Source organism: Ambystoma mexicanum, chromosome 8 (genome assembly GCF_040938575.1).
Source record: "Ambystoma mexicanum isolate Mex_15411 chromosome 8, UKY_AmexF1_1, whole genome shotgun sequence".
NCBI classification, from domain to species: domain Eukaryota; kingdom Metazoa; phylum Chordata; class Amphibia; order Caudata; family Ambystomatidae; genus Ambystoma; species Ambystoma mexicanum.
The window spans coordinates 1,684,980,593-1,685,007,684 of NC_090929.1; the positions used below are offsets into that span (position 1 = coordinate 1,684,980,593).

Here is a 27,092-nt window from a genome sequence, read left to right on the forward strand (position 1 = left end):
CTGTGAACAAATGTAACAGTTCTGAAGTCTCCGACAATAACAGGAAAACCTCACACCACCGGTCATCTAATCTAAAGACTCAAGTACACAAACAGACTCACAAGACAAGCCCGTGTTGGATAAGCACCAGACTCATTGCGGAACAATACCCAAAGTCTCTTCCGCTCGTACTTTGGGCTCTACTAGCTCACTGACAAATGAATCTCAATTAACAATCTGTAAACTCAGAGACAACGACGTGCTGTGTTTAGACGATATCTCCGTGGTCAAAGAAAAAAAAGGGGTGCGGCAGATAACAGAAACAAAAGGAGCGCAAACTGCTCCCACACCCGCCATTAGCAGCATCCCGATAAGGGAAAGCAACAGCCAGGTCACTACTCCTCAGGTGTGCCTAAAAATGGCCTCTACGCTCAAGCTATCTGCACTGCCAAAGAAGCCCCAGACTCTACACCCAGGATCGCCAAAAAATAAAAGCCCACAGACTGAAGCGGAAGGAACGGTTTTGAAGGAACCCTTAACTCTTCAGAAACAATCTACATTCTCCTAAAACTATAAATGAGTTTCTCAACCACAATGAGTTGATGGATTTAAGTCAACACCTTGCCACCACCAGCCACAGCCAGTTAGAAGTCACTGATTCCCAACCAACCAGTGGGAAGACACCTCTCCAAATTGTTATAAGAGATTTCTCTGGCTTTCGATTGTTGAGTGACTGCTTTAAAAATGTGTCTGACCAAGCAGTCTCTCGGCCTAACGTACATAGCCTAGAACCAACACAGCATGTATCACAGCTAGAAGCAACAACTCATCGGACAGCGCCCAAATACACTTCGAGGGTGCATATACAAAGACAGCCAGAAGTCTTTGACCAAGCTGCTAGCAGGACAAATAAATATCACAGCCAAAACCACCATGGCAACCACAGGCAATCGAGATCCTCAAACAGCTCTTACCAGGTCAAAACGTAACCTACTGTTTGACCTGGTAACAGCTACGCTAGACTCTGTACACTTAGAGCTGAAAGCCTTCGAGGTAATCATCTGCGGGGACCTTAACATCAACTGTTCCACAAACTCACCAGATGCATCAGAACCCACCTCCTCCCGGGCTTGTCAATGGGGAAAGGAGTGGTCTAACTTAATGACTTCAAGGCACATATTCAACACAGCAACCACGCTACCCGAAACCTGTAAGACACCAATGTGGAAGCGTGGCTTGGCCTATTCCACCATTGACTATATCTTTGCTTCTCAACCACTTCTGGATAGTTTGGTGGAAACTAGTGTCCAATATACTGCTCAAAGTGACCACAATCTTCTATATATAAAATTGCCATCAGCAAAGCCAGCAAACTCTTATTAGCTGGGAGAGGTCGAACCGACAAGCAAGGGAAACCGGGTTCAGGTCACTCGGAATGACATCCAAGATATTACAGTCTCCTACTCAAACTATGTAAACTGCCTCAAAGTGGACTACAGACTGCTTTTAGAACCTTTTAGATCTGTTAATGCAGGTCCAAAGCACACTAGACCGGAAGAACCCTGTCATACTCCCATATTTGATGCCTTACTGGTGGAGAAATGCAATATGGTCTGCAGAGCAAAAAGAACAGCTGCACGGCATGACTTAGCCTTAAATAGATTTTGTGCAAAAGAAGTGACTAGAGTCTACAAAGCCTGGTTAAGATCATATCGGCTCGCACTTCACCAACAGGATTCAGAGGCTATGTTGAAGCAAATTCACAACACTAACTCTAGAGACTTTTGGGAACTGATCAACCCACGGAGTAAAGCGACAGAATCAATCCTGTCAAACAGTATAGCAGAGTCAACATGGATACAATTCTATGCATCACTGTTTAAATCTCCAGAGCCGCATTTACCATCTACACCATCAACTACAATGGCCCCTTGGGTTGATCTTCATGACCCAGCTGACACATTGTCATCTATAATCAAGCTGAAAAACTCAAGGGCACCAGGGCCCGATGGCCTATCTAATGAGACCTTAAAATCTGCTCCTGAAGATTGGGCACAATTTCTGAGCTTGATCTTCAAAAGATGCTCCACACAAAGCAGGATCCCGCCCTCCTTATTATTATATTTATTGAGCACGGGCCTAGATTCAGGAAGCAACGGACCCCTTTACAAGTCATAGGGGGAAGTACGCGGCGAGGGAAGCAGGTCGCAAGGCGTCTATAGAAAGGAGCGGGGAGCTAACCACGCGGGAGGTTGGACGATGTGGCAGCAAGGAATTTACAAACATCCGCGGGAGGAAAGAGGGCGCAAGCAGACCGCCCAGTCTCAGGATAGGTGGGGAGTGGAAGGGGTGTGGATGTATGTGTTTAGGAGGAGCCATTCCTTGAAGAGGTAGGGTCTTCACCTCCTTCCTGAAATATCGAGGCAAAGGAGGCGAGTCTGCCTCGAGGTGGTGGTTCCAGAGTCTGGGGCTGAAGACAGAGCTAGACAGAAGGTACTCACAAACATTTCCTGGGGTGGGGGTCGAAAATTGACAGTTTCATCTTTGAGCACGGGCCAAATTGACCACTGCCCAAAACTCAAAGCCCCTGAAAACGTGAATACCTCCATTTTAATGACAAAGGAAGCTTTTAGTCACACAAAATAACTTGAAATTCCGAGAAGCCCATTGAGCAAGTGATATTGATAATATATTAATAGCATGAGGAGTGTGTGGTTCTATCCAAGGGATTCTGCTGGCCGATTGTGCCCAATGGTGCTTTTTAAAGCACATGGGCAAGTAACATTGGCACTGCATGACAGGCTGCACATGTCAATGTGTAGGGAGGGTTAGGAGTTCTCCTACAAGGATTCATTGGGAAAAAGGAACTGTGCTCAAGTATAAACTATTTTTAGACAGTCGAAACATTTCTGTAGGTGTTGGACAACCTCACAAAGACACTTAATAAAAAAAAGCATTTCAACACTAATGTTAAGACAAACTGGCCTGTGCCATGAACATGAGGAATGAATGACCATCCAGTGGCATTCCTCTGGCATATGCGGCTCTGCAGGGCATGTGATGTGTGAAGAAAAGAGAGAGCCCTCTAATCCTCGTCCTCTCTTCCTTTCCATCTTGGCCAGCGGCGATGGGAGGAGATGCAATGGTAGGAGTTTGGCGGCCATGAGCAGCAGGCAGAAGGCGTGTGTATGAGGGCATGGGGTGTGGAGCTTGCTGAGAAGACATTTTGTGGGGGGCTGGAGCAAGGGCAAGGGCAGGAGGGTTGCAATATGAAATGTAAAAATAATCAATAATACAGAAATTTGTTTGATGTTTGGTTTCTTTCGCTTCACAGTCTAGAAACGTCTGTCAACTGTGTTTACGATTACGTCGATGTGTACAACGGGCCTCTCAATGCACCCTCACTCGGGAAGGTGTGCACCGATTCATCATACACCTTTGAGTCCACGTCCAACAGCATGACTGTCCTGTTCAGAAGCGACGGCAGTGTCACAAGCTCTGGGTTCCTGGCCAACTACTACATGTACAAGTGTGGCACGAATGACACAGGTATGTCCAGCTTGAGGTAGCAGACTATTGTACCTGAAAAGTGCCAGACTGCAGTATGTGCAAAGTGCCAGGCTGCAGTAAGTGCAAAGTGCCAGACTGCAGTAAGTGCAAAGTGCCGGGCTGCAGTATTGCAAAGTGCCAGGCGGCAGTAAGTGCAAAGTGCCAGACTGCAGTAAGTGCAAAGTGCCAGGCTGCAGTAAGTGCAAAGTGACAGACTGCAGTAAGTGCAAAATGACACATTGCAGTATGTGTAAAGTAGGCAGTCTCTACTAAGCGTAACGTGGCAGAATGCATGAAGTGTAAAGTGGCAGGCTAAACTAAATGTTAAGTTGAGGACAGTACTAAGTGAAATGGGGCAGACTATACTAATGTGGCAGGATGTAGTAAATGAAAAGTGGCAGGACTTAGTAAGTGTAAAGTTGCAGACTGAACTAAGTAAAAAGCAACAGGCTGAATTAAGTGCAAAGTGGCAAACTACTAAGCGTAAAGTGGCAGAATGCATTAAGTGTAAAGTGGCAAACTACCAAGCGTACAGTGGCAGAATGCATGAAGTGTAAAGTGGCAAACTACCAAGCGTACAGTGGCAGAATGCATGAAGTGTAAAGTGGCAAACTACCAAGCGTACAGTGGCGGAATGCATGAAGTGTAAAGTGGCAAACTACTAAGTGTAAAGTAGCAGAATGCATTAAGTGTAAAGTGGCAGACTAAACTAAATGTTAAGTTGAGGACAGTAGTAAGTGAAAAGTGGCGGGCCCTAGCAAACTTAAAGCTGCAGACTGAACTAAGTAAAAAGCTACAGGCTGTATTAAGTGTAAAATGGCAAACTACTAAGTGTAACATGGCAGAATGTAGTAAGTGAAATGTGAGAGATAGGGGGGGCAAAGGGAACCCTGTTTTTTGTTAAAGGGGGGCTTGACTCGAGAGGGTGGATTGCATGTAGGAAAAAAGGGTGTCAAAAGCTAACCCTGTTCAAAGGCGTATTTGGGGTGGGTGCAGGTGCAGCAGGCTAAGTTAAACACATATTAGCCATAAGGTCACAAAACAGGGGGAATAAAGTTAAAAAATGTTGGCTTTAATGTACTGACAAACATCCAAAAAATGCAGGCCTATAACGTAACAAAAAGATCTTAAAAAACAAATGAGCCCGTAGGGCTTGAGCAAAAATACATTCTATCTACACATTGTAGTAAAGGTTAGTAGCATGAGTGTTTTTACAAATTTCATGTACTACTTATTAGTAGTAGTACGCCATCATTGCTAGAGTACACAGGCTCTGATGTCTTTATTGTTTTCGTGCCCGCCTTCTGAACAGGAGTTTGTTCTTTCACACGTTTGTAACTACCGTCTGATCATTCCAGCCAGGAACGGCCTTGGCTTCTTGGGGCTGGTCCAGCCTCGCCCTTATTTGATTCACTTCTGTAATTGAATTGATTTTCAACTGCGACACACTGGACAAGCCTTCCTTTTCACTTGAGAGGACTCCGACACCTTCAAATTGGCAAGGCACTCTTCCTCTGAATATCTCTCTTCAAAAAGGGGCAGCCTCTTGCCTGTCTGCCACAATATCCTCCTGGGCTTGCCTTTATGACCCACTTCTCACAGTCTTTAGCAATATAGCTTGTGTCAACTTTAAAACTATCTTTAGAAGCAGCTAGTTTCGCCTTCCCAACTTTCCCTTCACCGCTCTGCCAACTGTTAGCCCAAGCAATCTCCCAGAAGTCTTGGTGCCACCTGGTTGGCTTCAGGTACTGCTTGCTCTCTTGTATCTTAGGCCAGGTTGAACTGTTATTGGGTTCACAGGAAATGTTAGATTGCTCTTTGGCTCTGAGCAAGGTTGTTTTCACTCTTAGCATGAGGAGACTCTTGGCTTGGACAACGCTTGCTCTTCTCTTCAGTTCTCAATACACTGTTTAACTGCTAAATTTCTTTAATAGGCAGGGTGTCCCCACGGATAGATTTCAGTCTTCGTTTGGAAAGCACAATTAGGCACACGCCACCACTTCTTCATAAGGTTAACGATCTTTAAGGGTGTAACAATGATCTTTAGCAGTGTTTGCTCTTCATGCAAGTAAAAAGGAATTACCCAATACACGCAAGTGCTACTTTTCCATTGTTCCCTTATCATATCTTTAACAAACAACTTCAGCTTGCTTCTGTCTATACACGAGTGAAAAGGAAACTGTATACTGTCGCCATCAGTGCTTGCACAAGGAATCAGAATGCAAGGTTTCACTCACCGGGTTCTGTAGTCCTTGTTTTGCAGGTTGCACAACGTCCACGACTTCTGCCACAACTTCTACTGCTTCTGGCTTCACAGGGACCCACGCCCTTCCTCGCTGAAGGTGTCTCCAGCCGGCCACATGTTTAAGGAGCCCCTCACGCTCCTGAGACCCACAGCTTGAAAACAACTCCTCGCCTTGGTCTCAGACACGTTCTCGGGATGGCAACCACGACAATCAGACTCACATGGTGAAAGACAGCCTCCCTGTATGCCTTCTGCAACTTCAGAGTTTGGGGGAACAGGACCGTCTCAGAACAAGCAGGTGACATCTGCTCTATCCATGTTCGGGCGTCCCTCTGGTTCTCCCACTTCTGCTTGGTTTGCCAGCTCTGTGTCTTCTTCTCTCTACTTCTGTTACTACAGCACACACTCAAGTTATAGTTCCTACTTCTTCTGATTGCCTGCACCTGAGGGGGCCTTTATGCCTACCATGTTCCTTCAGTTGTGGTCTGATAGGCTTAATTGCCTGACTACTGCTACAACATATCTCTTCAGCCCTCTTCCTCATCCCAGTACTTATGGGATTATGTTACTCGTAGTCCCCAACAACAAAACTGTGTTCTTTTAAATAACTTCTGATTTTTAAGGGTAGATTTGGTTACCTTTCAGTTATTCAAGCATAAATCATTAGAATTTGTAGTTACAGAGGAAGACCGTCTGACGTAAGGCAATCTTGCTAGATCCTTTAACCTTATACTTTTGGGAGTAAGGAGGGTGTTTATCCTGAGGCACCTGCCATTAATGTTTGGTCAGGTTTCATGGTATTTATGCCCAGAACCACAGATTGTATGTTCAGATGCATTATAATGGCAATAAGCCATTACCTGTTCTGGCAATTTAGAAAGAGGTTCCCTTTCGAGGGACACATGCCGTGTCTCATCCCGCGGGACCTCCTCACCACCCTGGCCCTGTCTCCTGCCAGGTGATCCTCCCGCAGTACACCACCCCCAAGGTCAGGATCAGTACGTGTCTGCCTTTCCCGGGCCACCTGGGAGGAGACATTAGGCAGGGTTTCAGTCAGGGATCCGTAGGATTCTTCACAACAGTCTCAGAGATATAGTGGCCAGCTCACCTCAAGAGGTGTAGGGCCCCTGTCACTGCCAGGGGTGTAGTGCCCAGCTCATGTCTTGACAGTCTCGGAGATATAGTGGCCAGCTCACTTCAAGAGGTGTAGTGCCCCTCTCACTGCCAGGGGTGTAGTGCCCCTCTCACTTCCAAGGGTGTAGTGTCAAAGTCACTTCCAGGGCTGTAGTTCCCAGCTCACATCTTGACAGTTTCATGGATATAGTGCCTTGCTCACTGCCAGGGGTGTAGTGCCCAGCTCACTTCTTGAAAGTCACCGGGATGTAATGCCCTGCTCACTTCTAGGGGTGTAGTGCCCAGCTCACTTCTTGACAGTCACAGGGGTGTAGTGCCCAGCTCACGTCTTGATAGACTCAGGGATATAGTGCACAGCTCACTGCCAGGGGTGTAGTTCCCAGTTCACTTCTTGACCGTCTCAGGGATAGAGTGCCCTGCTCACTTCCAGGGGTGTAGTGGCCAGCTCACTTCTTTCTTGAAAGTCACCAGGATGTAATGTCCTGCTCACTTTAGGGGTGTAGTGCCCCTCTCACTTCCAAGGGTGTAGTGTCAAAGTTACTTCCAGGGGTGTACTGTCCAGCTCACTTCTTGACAGTCTCAGGGATATACTGCCCTGCTCACTTCCAGGGGTGTACTGTCCAGCTCACTTCTTGACAGTCACAGGGATACACTGTCCTGCACACTTCCAGGGGTGTATTGTCCAGCTCACTTGTTGACAGTCACAGGGATGTAGTGCCCTGCTCACTTCCAGGGGAGATAGTGACCAGCTCACTTTCAGAGGTGTGGTGGCCAGCTCACTTCTTGACAGTCACAGGGGTGTACTGGCCAGCTCACTTCTTGACAGTCACAGGGATATACTGCCCTTCTCACTTCCAGGGGTGTACTGTCCAGCTCACTTCTTGACAGTCACAGGGATACACTGTCCTGCACACTTCCAGGGGTGTATTGTCCAGCTCACTTGTTGACAGTCACAGGGATGTAGTGCCCTGCTCACTTCCAGGGGTGTAGGGCCCAGCTCACTTCCAGGGGTGTAGTGCCCAGCTGACTTCTTGACAGTCTCAGGAATATACTGCCCTGCTCACTTCCAGGGGTGTGCTGCCCAGCTCACTTCTTGACAGCCACAGGGATGTAGTTAGTGCTCTGCTCACTTCCAGGGGTGTGATGCCCAGCTCACTTCTTGACAGTCTCAGGGATATACGGCCCTGCTCACTTCCAGGGGTGTACTGACCAGCTCACTCCTTGACAGTCACAGGGATGTAGTGCCCTGCTCACCTCCAGGGGGTTTAGTTCCCAGTTCACCTCTTGACAGTCTCAGGGATATAGTGCCATGCCCACTTCCAGGGGTGTAGTGCACAGCTCATTTCTTGAGTCTCATGGATAAAGTGCCCTGCTCACTTCCAGGGGTGTAGTGCCCCGTTCACCACTTGACAGTCTCAGGGATATAGTGCTTTGTTCACTTCCAGGGGTGTAGTGCCCAGCCCACTTCCAGGGGTGTAGTGCACAGCTCACTTCTTGACAGTCTTGACAGTCTCACGGATAAAGTGCTCTGCTCACTTTCAGGGCTGTAGTGTCCTGTTCACCACTTGACAGTCTCAGAGATATAGTGCTCCGCCCACTTCCAGGGGTGTAGTGCCCAGCCCGCTTCCAGGGGTGTAGTGCCCAGCTCACCACTTGACAGTCTCAGGGATATAGTGCCCAGCTGACTTCAAGGGGTGTAGTGTACAGCTCACTTCTTGACAGTCTCATGGATAAAGTGCCCTGCTCACTGTGCCTTCGGAGATGTAGCATCTGTCTGGCTCTGGCAGTATCCTAGATAATCTCACCATCGGATGGGGTTGACTTGAAAGTGTCCCCCTTTAGGTTTGCTCATGGCCTTAGTCGGGCAGCCCCAGAGACGTTCCTTTATCTTCTATTGACTGATATTCGTTCTTGGAACTCTATATGAACGGATCTTTACCTGAAACGGATTGCAGAGGAGTCGCTGGCTTTTGATTCCCAAATCCTCTTATGAAAGGGGGGTTGCCTTACTACCATGGATATTCTAATCTACCTAAACATTCAAAGGTGATATGGAGTTTCTCTACATAGCCAACTTATCGCTACTTTATAATCTCTCACAATCATTTCAATGGAAGTTCCCTCAGTGTTACACCAGTGACCCCATGTCAAAAATTATTCATAGGGGCTTATCATGGTCAGCACAAGGGTGACTCCCATCTTAATGTATTTGTCAGGGAGGTTCATAATCTTGAAATTCTATATTTTGTATTTTTTCTATTTTATTCTTTAAAGCAAGGACCTTGCTCGAAAGAAGCGGAGTGCTGTAATCAGTGTGGGTAGCCGGCATTTGGGCTGGCATCTTTTAGCATACTATTGTAAGGTCTTTGCATCAGTATGTGCGTCCATTGGAATTAGTATTTGGTCAAGTGTTATTTTAAGAGACATGTTTTGAGAGATTTGCAAAACTGGAGAATTGTGGGGGCATTCCGAGCCGACACCAGGATCGCATTCCAGAGGGTGGGTGCATGACAAGAGAAGGATTGTTTGCGGGTCCTCTCTTTGCGGATGAGTTGTGATTCAAGCTGGTTGTTCGATTCGCTGCTCGAGGAGCATCAGTTTACCCCTCTTTTATAACCACATCACTGGTACGGAGGTTTTTCAATATTTTTCATTGTTTGACAGTTTTGAAATACTGTATGTGTCGAAGGAAAATCAAGTCACATGCTATACTAACCCCACAGTAATATAACCTCATTTGATAAAACTATTGTTTCAAAGTTGTTTTAGTAAAAACAGAATACATTGAATACATTGTGATACATGGAAAAAAGTGCATGGTTAAATGCAGTGTCGAAATATAAACACAGTATTGAAAAATGTCAGTCACAACCAGTGATGTGGTTATAAGGGAGGGGTGACCAGTGTCCAACTGTTGTCTCACATTTTATACCATCTTCCCACATTGAAACTGGTCCTCCCGACAGCAAAAAAATTGGAAGCAGCCATTTGTACACTGCTGCTTTGTAGATGATGCATGCAGTCTTAAACAGCATCCTGGCTTGGAGTGGAAGCCAATGTAGTTCACGTAGGATGGGGGTCAATTGCGAAAATGTCCATGCTACCGTAATAAGACGTGCTGCAGTGTGGTGGACTGCTTTCAGGGGAGCCAAGTGAGCAGCTGTGAGTCCTGTCAGGAGAGCATTTCCCCCATTGATATGTGAGACCACAAGAACCTGCGCTATGGTCTGGAAGTCCTGCAGCGGGATGAAGGGTTTAATTTTTCATAGGGTAGAGATTCTGGGCCAAGCTGTTTGGGTCTTCTTGGTTATATGTTTCTGGAAGGACAGATTGTTGTCTACGGTGAAGTCTAAGAATTTTGTTGAGTCTGAGAGTTGTGGATGAATTCCTTGTAGGCGCATGTCATTGAGCCATTGTTGGACAAGTTGTTTTTTAGCGGGCAGATCGATGAGGAGGAATTCATTCTTGGATGGGTGTAGTTTGAGGTAGGCAGTCGACATCCTGGACTGAATGGTGGATATGTAGTCGCAGAGACAAATGAGGTCCTGTGCGCTATTTACTCTCATGTACAACTGAGTATTGTCTGCGTATTGGTGGATGGCTGTATTGGGATCTTTGAGGAGAATGCCTGACGGCTCCATGAAAAGTTTAAAAAGGATTGGTGAGAAGATGGAGCCTTGGGGGACTCCGGAGGAGAACTGGAGTCAGTTAGAATTCAATGGGTTCATCTGGACGGCCTGGTGTCTGCCTGAGAGGTGGGAGGGAAACCAATTCAGGACAGTGCCATGGAATCCCATCCTGTCAGCGAGGAGGGAGAGGAGGATGCAGTGGTCGACGGTGTCGAATGCAGCCGAGAGGTCATGGATGACGATAAGCTGTGTATTTGATGTGATTCAAGCTTTCACCTATAGACACCCCATTCCAGAGTATGAACAGAGGGTTCCCCAAACTTCAAATGCTATAGTGTAGTAAATATGATGAAGTTACGGGGAATTTGAATTTTTTAACCTAACGATATTGTTTAATTGAATCAAGGAATTCTTCTGTACCTTTCAATATTTTATACAACCAATTTATTATGGTCGAGGAACATCCTTTTTCTTTCTTCTGTCTCACCTTGTATATGTATGCTATTATGATCTGATTGCTATTGTCGGTTTACCATTTGCCCATTAAGTAAGTAAGGTAGGGTTATCCCCCCTCAGCAACACCCCAGGGTGCCGCTTTTCCTCAGGAGAAACAGGGTCTTTTGTCTCTTCAGAGCTTGTAGCGTTCCAAGGCCCTCCGCCAACCTTCCCTGGCCACTCCCTTTGCTGTGGTCTCTCACTGCTTCCAGTGCAATCTGCAAAGGTCGTCCTTCAGCTGTCGCATGCCAGCCACCGTACCCCTATTCCAGCTGAAGTACTCTGCCAGCCAGGGGCAGTTCCTGATATCAACAGATAATACTTGCCACCCCAGCGGAAACTCGAGTCCTCGCTGTTGCGATTGGGAGACACGCATGGTAAACCTGGACCAGGAGAGAAGAGAGACCTGAGGGACGTGCCAATTTGGTTTTCACAACATATTTAAATGAGTGGGCCTCAGATTTTCTCTCTCACTACAGCTTTTTGAATAAGATGAACAGCCACAAAACCTGCATAAATATTCACATATGAAGCCATTTTCCAGCCAAAGGTTTGACGTGACCTAATGCAGAGAGGCAGAGAAAAAACAAACCACTCATTGGCTAAGCAGGGTTCAACAACTCACTGATGTGCACTGCCCCAGCCCCGCATCCGCAGGAGTGGAAGAAAACCACGCTGGGTTTATACAAACACATAACCACGTTATGGACAAGCTCACAAACCAAAAGCTCACAAACACAGAATCCACTGAATGGATGCGACACAGTTCATTAGAGCATGACCGGAAGCACCACACACACAGCATCCCCAATCTCTACACCTTTAAAGGAAACAGCATACTCTGTTTGCAAGTACCTACATCTGAAGTGTTAGTAGGAAGATTCACAATGCTTCTTAAAGGTTGTAAACTCTATCATCTCTAATATCACAATGGACATGCATACAAGAAAACAAGTCCTAATATCACATTTCAATGAATGCAAGTCAAGATGAGCAGGAAACAATACATGCAAAACATGACATTCACAATCAAAGCATGTCACCCCCTTTCTCTGTCTGTGCTCCCATCATTCCGCCAGAGCCAGGGGTGGAAGAGGTTGCTGTAAGCTCTCAATCAGGACATTGACAATCAAAGCATGGCACCCCCTTTCTCTTGCTCTACTCCCATCATTCCGCCAGAGCCAGGGGTGCAAGAGGTTCTGTAAGCTCTCAATCAGGACATTGACAATCAAAGCATGGCACCCCCTTTCTCTCGCTCTGCTCCCATCATTCCGCCAGAGCCAGGGCTGGAAGAGGTTCTGTAAGCTCTCAATCAGGACATTGACAATCAAAGCATGGCACCCCCTTTCTCTCGCTCTGCTCCCATCATTCCGCCAGAGCCAGGGATGGAAGAGGTTGCTGTAAGCTCTCAATCAGGACATTGACAATCAAAGCATGGCACCCCCTTTCTCTCGCTCTGCTCCCATCATTCCGCCAGAGCCAGGGGTGGAAGAGGTTGCTGTAAGCTCTCAATCAGGACATTGACAATCAAAGCATGGCACCCCCTTTCTCTCGCTCTGCTCCCATCATTCCGCCAGAGCCAGGGATGGAAGAGGTTGCTGTAAGCTCTCAATCAGGACATTGACAATCAAAGCATGGCCCCCCCTTTCTCTCGCTCTGCTCCCATCATTCCGCCAGAGCCAGGGATGGAAGAGGTTGCTGTAAGCTCTCAATCAGGACATTGACAATCAAAGCATGGCACCCCCTTTCTCTCGCTCTGCTCCCATCATTCCGCCAGAGCCAGGGGTGGAAGAGGTTGCTGTAAGCTCTCAATCAGGACATTGACAATCAAAGCATGGCACCCCCTTTCTCTCGCTCTGCTCCCATCATTCCGCCAGAGCCAGGGCTGGAAGAGGTTCTGTAAGCTCTCAATCAGGACATTGACAATCAAAGCATGGCACCCCCTTTCTCTGTCTGTGCTCCCAGCGTTCCTCCAGAGCCAGGGCTGGAAGAGGTTCTGTAAGTTCTCAATCAGGACATTGACAATCAAAGCATGGCACCCCCTTTCTCTCGCTCTGCTCCCATCATTCCGCCAGAGCCAGGGGTGGAAGAGGTTGCTGTAAGCTCTCAATCAGGACATTGACAATCAAAGCATGGCACCCCCTTTCTCTCTCTCTACTCCCATCATTCCGCCAGAGCCAGGGGTGCAAGAGGTTCTGTAAGCTCTCAATCAGGGAGGTTCCCTTCTTTCCTAATATCGTTAAGTCATCCATACGACGGCCGGACACCTCACACCCCAAACTCTGAATTCAGACTCTCTCAGAGCATCATAAGATCAGCAATATTCTCCAAGCGCGTGAGCAACACATCTCTTGGAATACGGCGTCTCCCTGGCTATCTGACTGACTCCTTTCCAAGTTCTTCCTGTGTCTGGCAAGGTTCCTCAGCCGGCTCTGCCATCTGCATTGGGTATTCCAGCATCTAGCTGCTTAGAATAACTTTGGGCCTTCTGCGCCCACACACTAAATATTAGGCATTTCTATGCCTGCACACAATTATCGCAACTAAAATACATGTATATGTTGCACACTGGCTGAGCTGCTTAGCGACTCGCTACCTTCAATGCGCTGAATGCTTACATAATTGCTAACTCAGCTAGACATCCCTCGGAGTATGAAATATAGTGTTAGAAAAAATTATTAACCTGTTCGATTGTCTCAGGACAGAGCTAATAATCCTATGAGAACCTCTCTTGCTCAGTAAGCACTTTAATGCATTTCCAGTCACTAAAGTCTGAACTTGCATCATGCTTATACCATAAGAATACTTCTACTACCTAGGCCAACACACAAGGTGGGATATATCTTCACCGGGTATCCTTTAATATACAAGGAATGGTTTGCTTAACACAGGCAGGGGGCAAAACTCTGCGTAGGCCTCTAAAGCCAAAACTCTACAGGATGTAAAATGAACGGACCAGATGAATGAATCTGTGGCTTGCTTACTCCACTCGCCCGAGTGGAGGCCTTGGTGTTGAGGAGGCGACGTGATGGCCTAGGTGTTGAGGGGGAGAGATTCCTTGAAGATGTGGGTCTTGAGTTCCTGGGTTAAAATGGGCAGGAACCCATAAGACAGCTGCAAGCACTTGCTTCCCTTACGTTTTCCTCCTTCTCTCCTCCTGGCGTCTCGCTCTCTCAGCTGGTTTCTGGTGATTGTCACATTTGCTCCAGCCACTTTCAGTGCAGTTAAATTCCACCAATAAGCCCTGCTATTAGGTACAGAGACGTTTATATGGGAGGGCAAAACGAGCACTTGCCCAGGGTGCCCACCTTGGAGGGGGCCCCACAAGGCTAGCTGCTCTGACGAAGTAAGATTCCATTGTTCACCTGTCTTAAATAGAACACGTCAGGATATTTTATTGGGTGCTGCTGAGGCTCTAAACCCATTGCCTCTGTTTTGGCAAGTGCATTCTGCCTTGATCAATTCATCATGTATTGCTCTCTGTGTTCACTGTGGTATACATAGTTTGTGTGTTCCTTTAGGCACAACTCTGTAGCATTCTTTCCTTCCTGTAGGAATTATGTTGATCATGTGCAATAGGCAATAGTGAAATGCATATTGATACATTTCGTGCCACGGTGGTTCAGATGTTAGCTCAGTGTGTGAAGCACCCATTGCAGAGATATGAGTTCATATGCAAAACTAGAATATCACATTCCAACCAGGTTGGCTGAGACTTTCCTATGTCTGAAGTTTATAAACCTGCCTGCATATGTACTTGGTTTTGCAGAACAGCATCTGCTATAATCTGCAATGTACCTGCACAAGATAGGGGTTGCTGTAAAAACTGACATGTCATCCGTATGGTGAAGGTCTAGAAATTGGTTTGTTCAGATGGGGTGTTGTAAAACCTAGGAAATCGTCTTCAATGATGGCATAGACTGTTAGTCCAAGAGGTGAATAAGTATCCAAATTCAAGACTGTGGAACGGCAGCGTCCATGTTTGTATCCTGCATTTGCCAACCGACGATACAGTGATCCTGGTCAAATCATGTAATATTTCTTACATTACTGTGCTGACTTCTGTGAGGTTTGCCTTCTTGCATGCTGCTGGTATCATTTAACCCATGCATTGATCTTTCTTCTTATGTAGGGCATTTGGGTGGAAGGGGTGGTAGACAGAAGAGAGCGGACCATATGTTGCAGGCCTCAGGCAAGCATTTTTTAAAGTCTGCTTGTTTGACACAAAAAACGGTTTGCTTTTTGGTAAAAGTCAAAGGTTTTTATGCACGTGTATAAAGGAAAATGTCACAAGCCATTGTTTTGGAAGTATTTAAAGCTTTAAAATACAAAAGACAAACCCAGATTAAATGTATTAAATCACATTGATTGGTATTTTGGTTCTTATATACTTCCCTTGATGATAGAGAGAATTAAGCTAGAATCATTCCCTTTTTGCATAACACTCTTCTATAATATTTTGTTTTAAAATGGTCATGTTTGGCAATGTGATTTGTGTACTTTCCAAGTCGTTTTTTTTTTTTTATATATATGAGATTGTTTTAGTGAATGGCAAGAGCTGGAAAAAAAAGTCTTCAAATGTAGAAATTGCAGAGTTGGTGCAAATCCCAGCTTAACTCCTTCACCCCTTAACCAATGTGTGATCCTGGGCATCTCATTTAATCTTGTATTGCCTAACCTCTCAATATTTCCAGCCTCTAAACCTTTCAAAATTGTCAGCCCTTCTGAGTGATTTCCTTCTCATGGTATGATCTTCATAAAAGCCTTATTCATGGTTTCACTGTGTTAATAGTGAGCATATTTATATCGCACACCACAGGCATTTGTTCCTTTGATATCTAATGGCAACACCATTTGAAAACCATATCCCACTTCTAATCTCAGTCTGTCTCGATAAAGACACCTTCCTGGTAGCTTCTAATCTGCCTCCACTATCCATGCTACGGTATGTGTAGCGTTCTCCTTCCTTCCAATTGGTGGTCTCTACCCATGCATGAGCACTTATGCGTTCTGTGAGGCAGCTAATGTGAGTTCTCTGTCTATTATGGGTTACATGTACCTTTTACATATGGTCCTGCATTAATTCTACAGGCTGCATACCTTCCTGGATGCTATTGGTAAAAAGTATGCTGTATGTACTAGAACAGTAAGCCCTTGGTGGACTGCTAATGTTGGTCTTCAAATGCTACTTGCTTATCATTCTGATTAGAGCTAGAATTAATAGGTTAAGGGGACTTAAAGGGAGTAAACGTGCTTATTATGCTGCAAGACAGCATATCAACCTATAGGTTGTGAGCACAACCGGTGGGGGGCTCGACCAGTATTCTTGATCCCTTAATTCCTTCAGTTTGGTGGAGGGGGGCCCAAAGGTGTCTGTGCCAGGGCCCCAAAAGTGCATTGGGTAGACTCCATCTGGCCTTCTAGTGGCCCTAGTGCCCAGTCTTTTTTATCCTACTGTTTCTTCAAGCTTCTATAGGTCCAAAATGGTGAGTGGGCTTGAGAGGAAAAGCGGGGGGTTTGCACGACTGAAGTAGTGTCAGACGAATTCTGGTCTCGCAAGGGTGACTACGGCCCGTTGATCATATGTAATAGGCATTCTCATCATTTCACTCTCGACTCTCCTCATGAGGGTCGAGGGACACTGTTACTGACTTCCTAAAGGATTGGGGAGCAGGACTGGAGAGAGAGAGGTCAATTAATGCATTGTCTTCATCCATTTCGTGACGGGAGCTTCTGCGGGGAGGAGGACTCTGAGAAGTCCAAATCGGTGTACCCTGCATTTATCTGATGGCAATGGCGTGAGTGCCCCAGTAGGCTTGCTTTGCCGGCCTCCAGATTCCCCCTACTGTTGGGACACTACCAAGAGAGAGTATGTATCACCCTGAGAATGGGAGACTGCCAAAAATTCTGCTACCATTATGACCATTCCAACCTTCCAAAGTAGGTCTTGTTGTCAATACTTTCCATGTGTCACACCTCATCTCCTAAAATGGATCTAGCAACGGAGCACTCGAAAGCCCCGTCTAAATGATGCATGCATATTGACCAGAACATTTAAACCCTCTTCTGTGTAAAGTTGACTTTTGCATTGTTGCATTCTAGCCAGTCCTAGCATCAATAGTTGAAAGAATTGGGGCTATTTGAACAAAACATTATGCAGGAAATTTGAACCTTAGGGCAGATATGCTCCTAATTCAAGTAGGAGCATTGTTTAGTTTCTGTGCTAAGATAACAATAACTTGGGACTTGTTTATTATGTGCAGTGTTTGATGTGTTTCCCACGTGGCCTGGCTTCCTACAGACACTCCTGCCAGAAGAAATTCTACAAACAAAAGTATAATAATAGGATTCTAACAAATTCTCAAATATATATCCTGGGATGAAAGATGTCAATTGTTTGTGGCTGTCTGTTTAAGAGAACAGCCTTCCAAGTCTCAGTACAAACAGCGAGACGTATGGGAAAATGGGAAAATTGTTAATGTTCCAAAAGGTTTGACAAGTCCTTAATTGATTTTCCAATTAAAAAAGTTATTACTATAAAATCTGTATTGAGAGGGGAATGAAATTGCAACTTTTTAGAGCTTGATTTAAAGGTTTTATGTATAATAAATGTGTGACCAAATATACTTTCTGTTAAATAAAAAGAAATGTGTAGGATTTGAGTTGAGCTTATGGCCTTTAGGAACGTGCATATAGAATGGATGGGATTACACCCGAGTAATTCTGAGTCCAAATAATGGAACCAACTCAGGAAGATGGCAAAATACTGTTTTATTAACAATGATCTAAAACAGGGAGGCTACAATGAACATCAACGGACGTACGGTCAGTCTCTCAATGATCTCCACAAAAAATCAAATTCTTATAGTAATAATGTGTCATAGTGATGTCATACTACATGGCAATAGTGAATAACCTATCAAGGGTCGGGATTGGTTAAGGGAGACATCAAAGTATAGATTTCTATAGTAGCTAGGATCGTTATTGGCTGTCCGTTATCAGGTGGACAATTTATGCCTACCTCTAAAAACATGTCATTTCACAAACATTCAAATAGACAATTTTTCATTGGTCTTCAAACTATAAGGTCCTTCTTTATATGGACTAATACAATTGGTTGGTACGCTTCTGCCATGTCTGGAACATTCCTTTCATTTAGCAGCACATAAACCCAGACCCAGGTGCTAGCAGATAGGACATGAAACTACCTCACCACCCAATTAGCCCTGCATCTCCCATCACCCATGCCTTCCACCATGAAATTGTCTTTGTACTTGGCCTTGCAGAGTATCCTTGTCTTTGAGAATGCACTGCAGCAAGGGCACTCACTCTTTTAAATGCTCTAAATTAATTAAGTTTGGCATCCTTTTTGTTCTTTCTTGCACCTTAATGTGAGAAGGTTCATCCTCTGCATACTCGTTCTACTTCAGAATAGATAGCTAACATTGCTTCTTGAATCTTGTCTCCAGGCCAGGCAGCCTCACCACACAGCTCCATGAGCCTATTATTCTTGCTGCAATACAGTTTTTCATTCCCGCTTCATGGATTCTGGCTTACTAAATTCCTGATACCAATGTCCAGTTTCTACACAATGGCGGCTTTGCCCGCATTCTATTCACTACTTAAAGCTGGCTTCTGAGATGACTTAATCGACCTTGCGTTTCAGCAGCTGTGCATTTATTGAACGGTTGCTCTCTGCAGCACTTTGTGTATGTGTAATCTTCTTTGTTTTTATACTTGAGAGTTCACTTGATCCTTACTACACCATTACCCCTCTAGGATCCGTACATCACCTTCATCCAGTGCCTCGAGACGTCGTGCACACTTTCTTATGATGTCACTAGCTCTTCTTCTTTACTCCTGCTCATATTCCTCCAGGGGGTTCCTCCTACAGGTTATCATAACTTCAGGGATACATTCGATGAGGTTCTCTTAATTGGTATCTTCTTCCAAACACCTGCTGCGGTATTGGCACAATGGCTGGTGTCAAACACGGCACAGTCTCATGGCTCCAATATATGGGATGTAGGGGGGGTGGGATCTCCTGCAGAGGTATACAGCTCCTCCTCTACACATTTGTCATTAAATACTACTTTGTGGTAGTCTTACAATTCAATACTGAACAAAAACCACAAGAGACATTTTTTCATCTTATGGTACAGGGTCTCACTTCACTAAATGGAGATTGAGAGAAAAAAGGAGTCTTAATAGTTAGACAAATTGTCCTGGTGATTCTTGCAAGGCCTCTGATAGGCTGTAATGCGCTCATTTTCATTTGCGCCATATCTCACTTTCCTAATGCGGATTTAGCACAGATCCTCAGACCGGGCTCATGAACCTAGCGGCGAGACCTTCTCCCAAATGCATGCAGACAATGGCATATCCCATTCAATGGGCAATGCTTAGGTAAATAATTAAGTAATCCCTGTGCAAGACTTTTGCCATTTATGAATTGATATAGAAACCAATACATTCTGCGTTATGTTTTGTGTGTACTTTTAAGTTACGCTAATGTACATAATGCAGTCATACCCTGGCTCTTCTTATATCTTCCCGGACACAGCTAGGAAATAGGGTGAGGCATCGGCATTGTCAGAAAGATGTTCATTTAGGGTATCTGCCATGTTGGGAGGTGGTGAGAGAAGACACTGGGGGCGGGGGGGGGTTGGGGGAACAGGGTCATGCCTTATCCTGTGGACTACCAGGTGCACCACTTCCCCCAAAAAGGAAAAGCATAAAGATACAATCACGCATTCATAAACCCTGAACCCCAAATAGAAACATAGAAATGCTTCCCCCATGAAAAATCAATGCACTTTCCTCTAGTACACCCATCTGAATTCCCCACAAAACCTGTGCTTGTGATAAGCCAGGTCTAGTGTCTTTTCAGTGCTTGTCTATTGCCTACTTCCTTTAAATAGTTCACAGTTGCAACCTGTGATTGGAAATTGACCCGCAACTGACTCTGTCCTATGTTTATTGACTCTCTAAAAACACTAGGTTGCAGGGAGTTACCACTCGTGGGAGTATCCACCTACCCTCCTCTGGTTCCCTGGCCTCTTAGTGTTGACAGTATCTTCCCTTAATGGTGCAGGATAATGGCAGTGCTCATATGTGAGGGTACATAATTACTGACAGTTAAGTGTACTGCTCTGAGTATTTTTCACCTTTCTATTTACAGACATTAAAAGTCCACTGCTCTGGGTGTCTGGATGTCATGCTAACATGTTTTTCTCCCCACTAGTGTCCCTCACGTGTTCTGCAGATAGCATGCAAGTTGTGATCACCACGGCCCACTTCCGGACTCTGGGTTACTCACCCCGAGAGCTGTCTTTGAACAACCCCAACTGTTTGTCTAAGGTCGGGGAAGACCTCATCATATATGACATTCCGTACAGCGGCTGTGGAACAGTGAAACAGGTGAGACTGTCCTGGAGACAGGGGCCAATGGTCTATGCCAGGAAGATTGTAGCGTGGCAGGGCCCGGGGCCCCAGGCAGGGTTGAGTCCTGCCCCGTCCGTCTAACATCTGGGAGTTTATACAAATTACATTAGACTTACTGCCAGGAATGTGCAGAGATCATGTACTAAATCACTTTTGGGCTTTAATGATATTTAAATACAGCAAGTATGTCTCTCCCAGTAACAGTGGCTCTCTTAGTTGCAGCTCTCTCCTTTTCCCAAAGGTTGGATAATTCTGTCACTGTAAACAGCCTGGTACTGCTATGGGAACCCTCCTGGGCTTTTCACAACCTTTCAGGAGCTCGAGTGAATTGGTTCTGCATGAAAGCCAGGTCTGCACAACAGCCTCATCTTCAGACAGCCTTATAATATACCGATATCAGTGTGCACCCCGGATGCTGCTAATTCCAACACTACTGTCCAAGGAAAGTATACTACTTACTTTAAATGACTGCAAAGCCTCAACATGTGCTAAGCAGGATCCGGTCTCATTTAAAAGTGCAGCCTGAAGGATAATAATTCATGGGAATAGCATTGTGTCTGGCATGTTGTTATGCTACTCCAGGGTTACTCATAAAGGATACACTGGCAGGCTGCAGGTATTCTTCAGGTTACTTTAATCAGGTGCAGCCTCAAGGATGATAATTCATGGGAATAGCATTGTGTCGGGCATGTTGTTATGCTACTCCAGGGTTACTCATAAAGGATACACTGGCAGGCTGCAGGTATTCTTCAGGTTACTTTAATCAGGTGCAGCCTCAAGGATGATAATTCATGGGAATAGCATTGTGTCAGGCATGTTGCTATGCTACATCAGGGTTACTCATAAAGGATACACTGGCAGGCCGCAGGTATTCGTCAGGTTACTTTAATCAGGTGCAGCCTCAAGGATGATAATTCATGGGAATAGCATTGTGTCTGGCATGTTGCTAGGCTACTTCAGGGTTACTCATAAAGGATACACTGGCAGGCCACATGTATTCTTCAGGGTACTTTAATCAGGTGCAGCCTCAAGGATGATAATTCATGGGAATAGCATTGTGTCTGGCATGTTGCTATACTACTTCAGGGTTACTCATAAAGGATACACTGGCAGGCCGCAGGTATTCTTCAGCATACTTTAATCAGGTGCAGCCTCAAGGATGATAATTCATGGGAATAGCATTGTGTCGGGCATGTTGTTATGCTACTTCAGGGTTACTCATACACTGGCAGGCCGCAGGTATTCTTCAGGTTACTTTAATCAGGTGCAGCCTGAAGGATAATAATTCATGGGAATAGCATTGTGTCTGGCATGCTGTTATGCTACTTCAGGGTTACTCATAAAGGATACACTGGCAGGCTGCAGGTATTCGTCAGGTTACTTTAATCAGGTGCAGCCTCAAGGATGATAATTCATGGGAATAGCATTGTGTCTGGCATGTTGTTATGCTACTTCAGGGTTACTCATAAAGGATACACTGGCAGGCTGCAGGTATTCTTCTGGTTACTTTAATCAGGTGCAGCCTCAAGGATGATAATTCATGGGAATAGCATTGTGTCTGGCATGCTGTTATGCTACTTCAGGGTTACTCATAAAGGATACACTGGCAGGCCACAGGTATTCTTCAGGGTACTTTAATCAGGTGCAGCCTCAAGGATGATAATTCATGGGAATAGCATTGTGTCTGGCATGTTGCTATGCTACTTCAGGGTTACTCATAAAGGATACACTGGCAGGCCACAGGTATTCTTCAGGGTACTTTAATCAGGTGCAGCCTCAAGGATGATAATTCATGGGAATAGCATTGTGTCTGGCATGTTGCTATGCTACTTCAGGGTTACTCATAAAGGATACACTGGCAGGCCGCAGGTATTCGTCAGGTTACTTTAATCAGGTGCAGCCTCAAGGATGATAATTCATGGGAATAGCATTGTGTCTGGCATGTTGCTATGCTACTTCAGGGTTACTCATACACTGGCAGGCCGCAGGTATTCTTCAGGTTACTTTAATCAGGTGCAGCCTCAAGGATGATAATTCATGGGAATAGCATTGTGTCTGGCATGCTGTTATGCTACACCAGGGTTACTCATAAAGGATACACTGGCAGGCCGCAGGTATTCGTCAGGTTACTTTAATCAGGTGCAGCCTCAAGTATGATAATTCATGGGAATAGCATTGTGTCTGGAATGTTGCTATGCTACTTCAGGGTTACCTATAAAGGATACACTGGCAGGCCACAGGTATTCTTCAGGTTACTTTAATCAGGTGCAGCCTCAAGGATGATAATTTATGGGAATAGCATTGTGTCGGGCATGTTGTTATGCTACTTCAGGGTTACTCATACACTGGCAGGCCGCAGGTATTCTTCAGGTTACTTTAATCAGGTGCAGCCTGAAGGATAATAATTCATGGGAATAGCATTGTGTCTGGCATGCTGTTATGCTACTTCAGGGTTACTCATAAAGGATAGACTGGCAGGCCACAGGCATTCTTCAGGTTACTTTAATCAGGTGCAGCCTCAAGGATGATAATTCATGGGAATAGCATTGTGTCTGGCATGTTGCTATGCTACTTCAGGGTTACTCATAAAGGATACACTTGCTGGCCGCAGGTATTCTTCTGGTTACTTTAATCAGGTGCAGCCTCAAGGATGATAGTTCATGGGAATAGCATTGTGTCGGGCATGTTGCTATGCTACTTCAGGGTTACTCATAAAGGATACACTGGCAGGCCGCAGGTATTCTTCAGGTTACTTTAATCAGGTAGCATAGATCATCAGGTACATTTAGGAGATGGGGAAGTACAGAGGGGAGCCCACTGGCTCCCACCACCCAGGCTACATCTTCCAACTGCCCTGAGTGGAGTCACCTTCCCACTCAACATTCCGCTCATACTCCCAGCATTCCATTCATGACCTCATACCTTGCATTCACACCTCATGCAACCAGGATGTTGAGACCAAGGAGGAAAGTCAATCACAGCACATACCTGCTAGGGGGGTACATATATGGCAAACTAAACATGTTTTCTGCAGGGATGTATCTGTAGTACGCACAGAAACAAAGTTAGGACTTGTTTTGCATTCAGCATGTTTTGAAAGGTGCAAATGATCCCCTCAAGCTCTTTCTCACTGTAGCACACAGCTGCTCTTTCAATTGACTCTTACACCTAGTGACCAGAGCCTAGCCATGGAAGCCATGGATAGGGTGATATGTAGGGTTTCTAGGAAATTGAAACTAAGGCTGAGCCCAATTTTATTTTCTTTAGTATTGTTTGCCTATTTTTCTCTTTAATCATTGGCTGATCAGATGAAAGGGGCCTTTGCCAAATGCATTTCCCTCTGGGCAAACTGTAGCGCATGTTACGGCTACATGCAGGGAATCGTGTGTGCTCCCCACTTGGAATCTAACACTGGGGGTGGGTTTCTTGGTAGTATTGGACCATGCGCACTCACGCAAAGGGAGCTTCTATTCTATCCCCTGACTTAAAGTAGATCTATATGTGTGTGTATTGTCGGCGTATTTTCAATTAAGTGGCAGTGGCTTATTTTCAGAGGGTTACCCTTTTACTTATTTATTTATGTATTTAATTATTTATTTATTTGTGCATTTGTAAAGTCCACTGAGCCCAAGGGCCTAAAGGCGCTGGTTGAAAAGAAACACAGAGCTACAAAGTCAGTGCCTGGCAGGCCGGAGAGCCAGTGTTCATATTGATATCGGCCCCTGTGCAAAGATCTAGGTCTTTACGTGCCCTTGACTTACAGCGAGAGCCCCCCAAGGGGTCATTGGATTGTAAAGCTTTGTCCTCTGCAGTGGCACAGTCTTAGAAGTGAGGCTAAGAGGATTTAGTTCAGGGTAGGTTGATGAGGAGAAAGCTGAAGAAGGAGGTGTTGGTGCAAGAGGTTTCACGGGGGTGTCTCCAGACCAGGCTGGTGATGTTCCTAGACTCCTGCGGCGACGAGGGAGCCCCACACCCGGCTCCGCCGATATTTCTATACTATGAATTGGTATTCAGGGTGATCCCTCATAGCATAGCTCAATCTATGTCCCGTTAGGAGCACCCTTCAGTCCTCAGGGTTTGGGGGCAGTACCCAGAGGTGCTTTTCTGGGGAGCCAGCTCTGATTGCAGCGCCCCAGAGGTGTTCAGATTCTAGTGTCGCATTGAATGAGTGCAGTTCAGGTCGCTCTGTGAGCGCCTTTACAAGCCTTTTCCTTGCAATCTATGCTCCCAAAGGATAGCGCTAACTCTGGTCCTCCAAGCGCTATCTGCACACTGGTGGTGAGGGACATGCATGTCCATTGCATCCTGTTTATTGTTTATCCTGAGCCATTGTGGATACCCATTAAACCATTTTCAGAAAGTTTATGAGGTATAGAAAGGTGAAGGAAACCACGCCCTTTTTACCAGACGTAGGTCTTTTGTTGTCTTCTGGACTGGTTTCTCAGCGGTAATTCTTATGCTACTGGGACGAGCAGCAACCTCCCCAGCTGATTAATAGAGTCATGGTCATCTTAGTATGTCCGATTCCGCAAATTGGCGCAGAAAACAACTGGGGATTAGTGGGCCTGTCCGTACTCATGAGAATGTGTGTGGGGGATCCCGGTTCCTTGACGCAAACCAGTGTTTATCAGAATCTATTCATTCGGCCCGAAAGAGCTTGAAGAGTGTCCAGGGAATCCTGTGGCACAGTGTAGTATGGAGGAGCAGGAGAGCGGCAGGAAGAAAAAAATAGATTTATTTATAAGTAAAGATGTACAAAGAGCCCGACCTGCCCCCACGTCCTTCTGCTTCCCATCTCCAGCCGTCTGCCGCCTCCAGCATTGCTACTCAGGACCCTCCGAGTCACACAGGCTTCATGTGGCTCCTTCAAATGCAAGCCAGACTACACATCCCCTTCTCCTCACAAAGTTCTGCCAAATTTCCTAGGAAATTGCCCGGTCTTCTTCTACACATAACCGATACCACCTTCCAGACCTTGAACGGAGTGCCAGTCCACCTGTTGGTTTTGTCACTCACACCGGCATCACTCTCACCGGCAACACACTCCACACCATCAATTCTCCATCTCATCAATGTCACCCTCTCCATGTTCCACACTCTGCCATCTTCCAACCTAATGGCATGCGTGGCGTGAACACTTCTCTAACCACTTGCAACCCCCTTCCCAAAGGGCCAGAGGCAACTTGACTCTCACCAAATCCCATGGCAGGGAGAATGCTGCCCTTCTTCGCACCAGAACTGTCACGTACCAACTTGTTTCTTGATTGAATTCTCCGGCTATTCTCCACCACACTTTCCGTCTAACACAGGAGCTCTACCCATTCATGCGGCAATAGTTTGGCATTCACTTGTCTGCCCCTGCTGTGCTCAAATGCGGAAATTCCAGTGGTGCAATGAGGGGTAAACATGTGGAAGGAATGAGTACCAATTTCGGTTGGGTGATATTGTATGTAAATATGTGCTCTGTAAAGCGCTTTGGATTAAGGCGCTATATAAATAACACATCATTATCATTATCCTGTGCGCTATGGAGTGCATGCAAAAATTCTCCTTCATTTCTCTCAACCTGAATTGTGACCCAATGTCCATCGGTATGAAACTCGGATATCCCTCACAAGCACAAACCTCCTCCAAAAATTCAATCACACTTCTCGTTGTCACATGTGGCTTAATTAAAACATCTACGCATCTGATAAGTAGGTCTATCACCACCAGACAGAATGACTGCACGCCATCGCTCAAAATGAGACCGGGCACATCCATCCCCAACTCATCCCAAGGCCGCTCTGGGACATCTGGTACCACCATGGGATGTCTGGAACCCACACACACTTTCTCACTTTTATTACAAAGGATGTCATTTCATATGATCCTCTCAATCTGTAGCTCACAGGCTGGCGACCAGTAGTTGTTTCTTATTCTCTGTTTAGTTTTTACGATGCCCTGGCGGCTTTCATGTCCAAGTTCTATGAAACGATCTCACACTCCTTCAGGTGGAATAATTGTCACCACTCTTCAACATTCCACCCTGGACACACAGGTCGTCCCTCAAATTCCAGAAAGAGGACAATCCCAGGTCTTCAAATACTCTTCCATTAGGTTTATCCTCCTCCAATTGCTGCCTCACTTTATACAAACTGACATCTCGTCTCATGGCGTCTTCCCATTCCTCCCGGGGAAGGGGTGGGGAGGAAACCTCCAGAACCATGTATTGATCTTTCTCTTCATCTCCTGGTTCTTCTACTGATGTCTTCCTCGATAAGCAGTTTGCAGCATCATTTCTCACTCCTGTTATGTACTTAACAATGCAATTATACTGTTGGAGACAGGGCATCCATGTTCTGATTTGGGCTGAAACTTTGCCCAACCCTTTGGAAGTTATTATCTCCTCCCCACCAGTGGCTTGTTGTCGTTGTGAAATTCAAAGTTTGTTCCCCAGATAAAACTTCTCAATTTCTCGGCCGCCCATGTGATTGCTAGTGCCTCTTTCTCAATTGTGGCATAGTTTTTCTCAGCACCTTTCAACAGTCTGAAGGCAAAGGCAATGTGGAACTATTTCCCGCCTTCTTCTTGCGCCATGACTTCCCCCAGGCCATCATTGCTGGTGTCTGTTGTTA

The 27,092-nt window shown here is 45.7% G+C and overlaps 1 protein-coding gene across 4 annotated transcripts in view; it reads left to right on the top strand.

The window, feature by feature from the left end:
• LOC138473324 (deleted in malignant brain tumors 1 protein-like) overlaps positions 1-27,092 on the top strand; it is a 633,955-nt gene that overhangs the window by 593,622 nt on the left and 13,241 nt on the right. For all 4 annotated transcript variants that reach the window (XM_069611990.1, XM_069611993.1, XM_069611992.1 and 1 more), the window contains 2 exons: positions 3,314-3,528; positions 20,276-20,451. In XM_069611990.1, the coding sequence (XP_069468091.1) occupies positions 3,314-3,528; positions 20,276-20,451 (391 nt within the window). The remainder of the gene's footprint in view (positions 1-3,313; positions 3,529-20,275; positions 20,452-27,092) is intronic.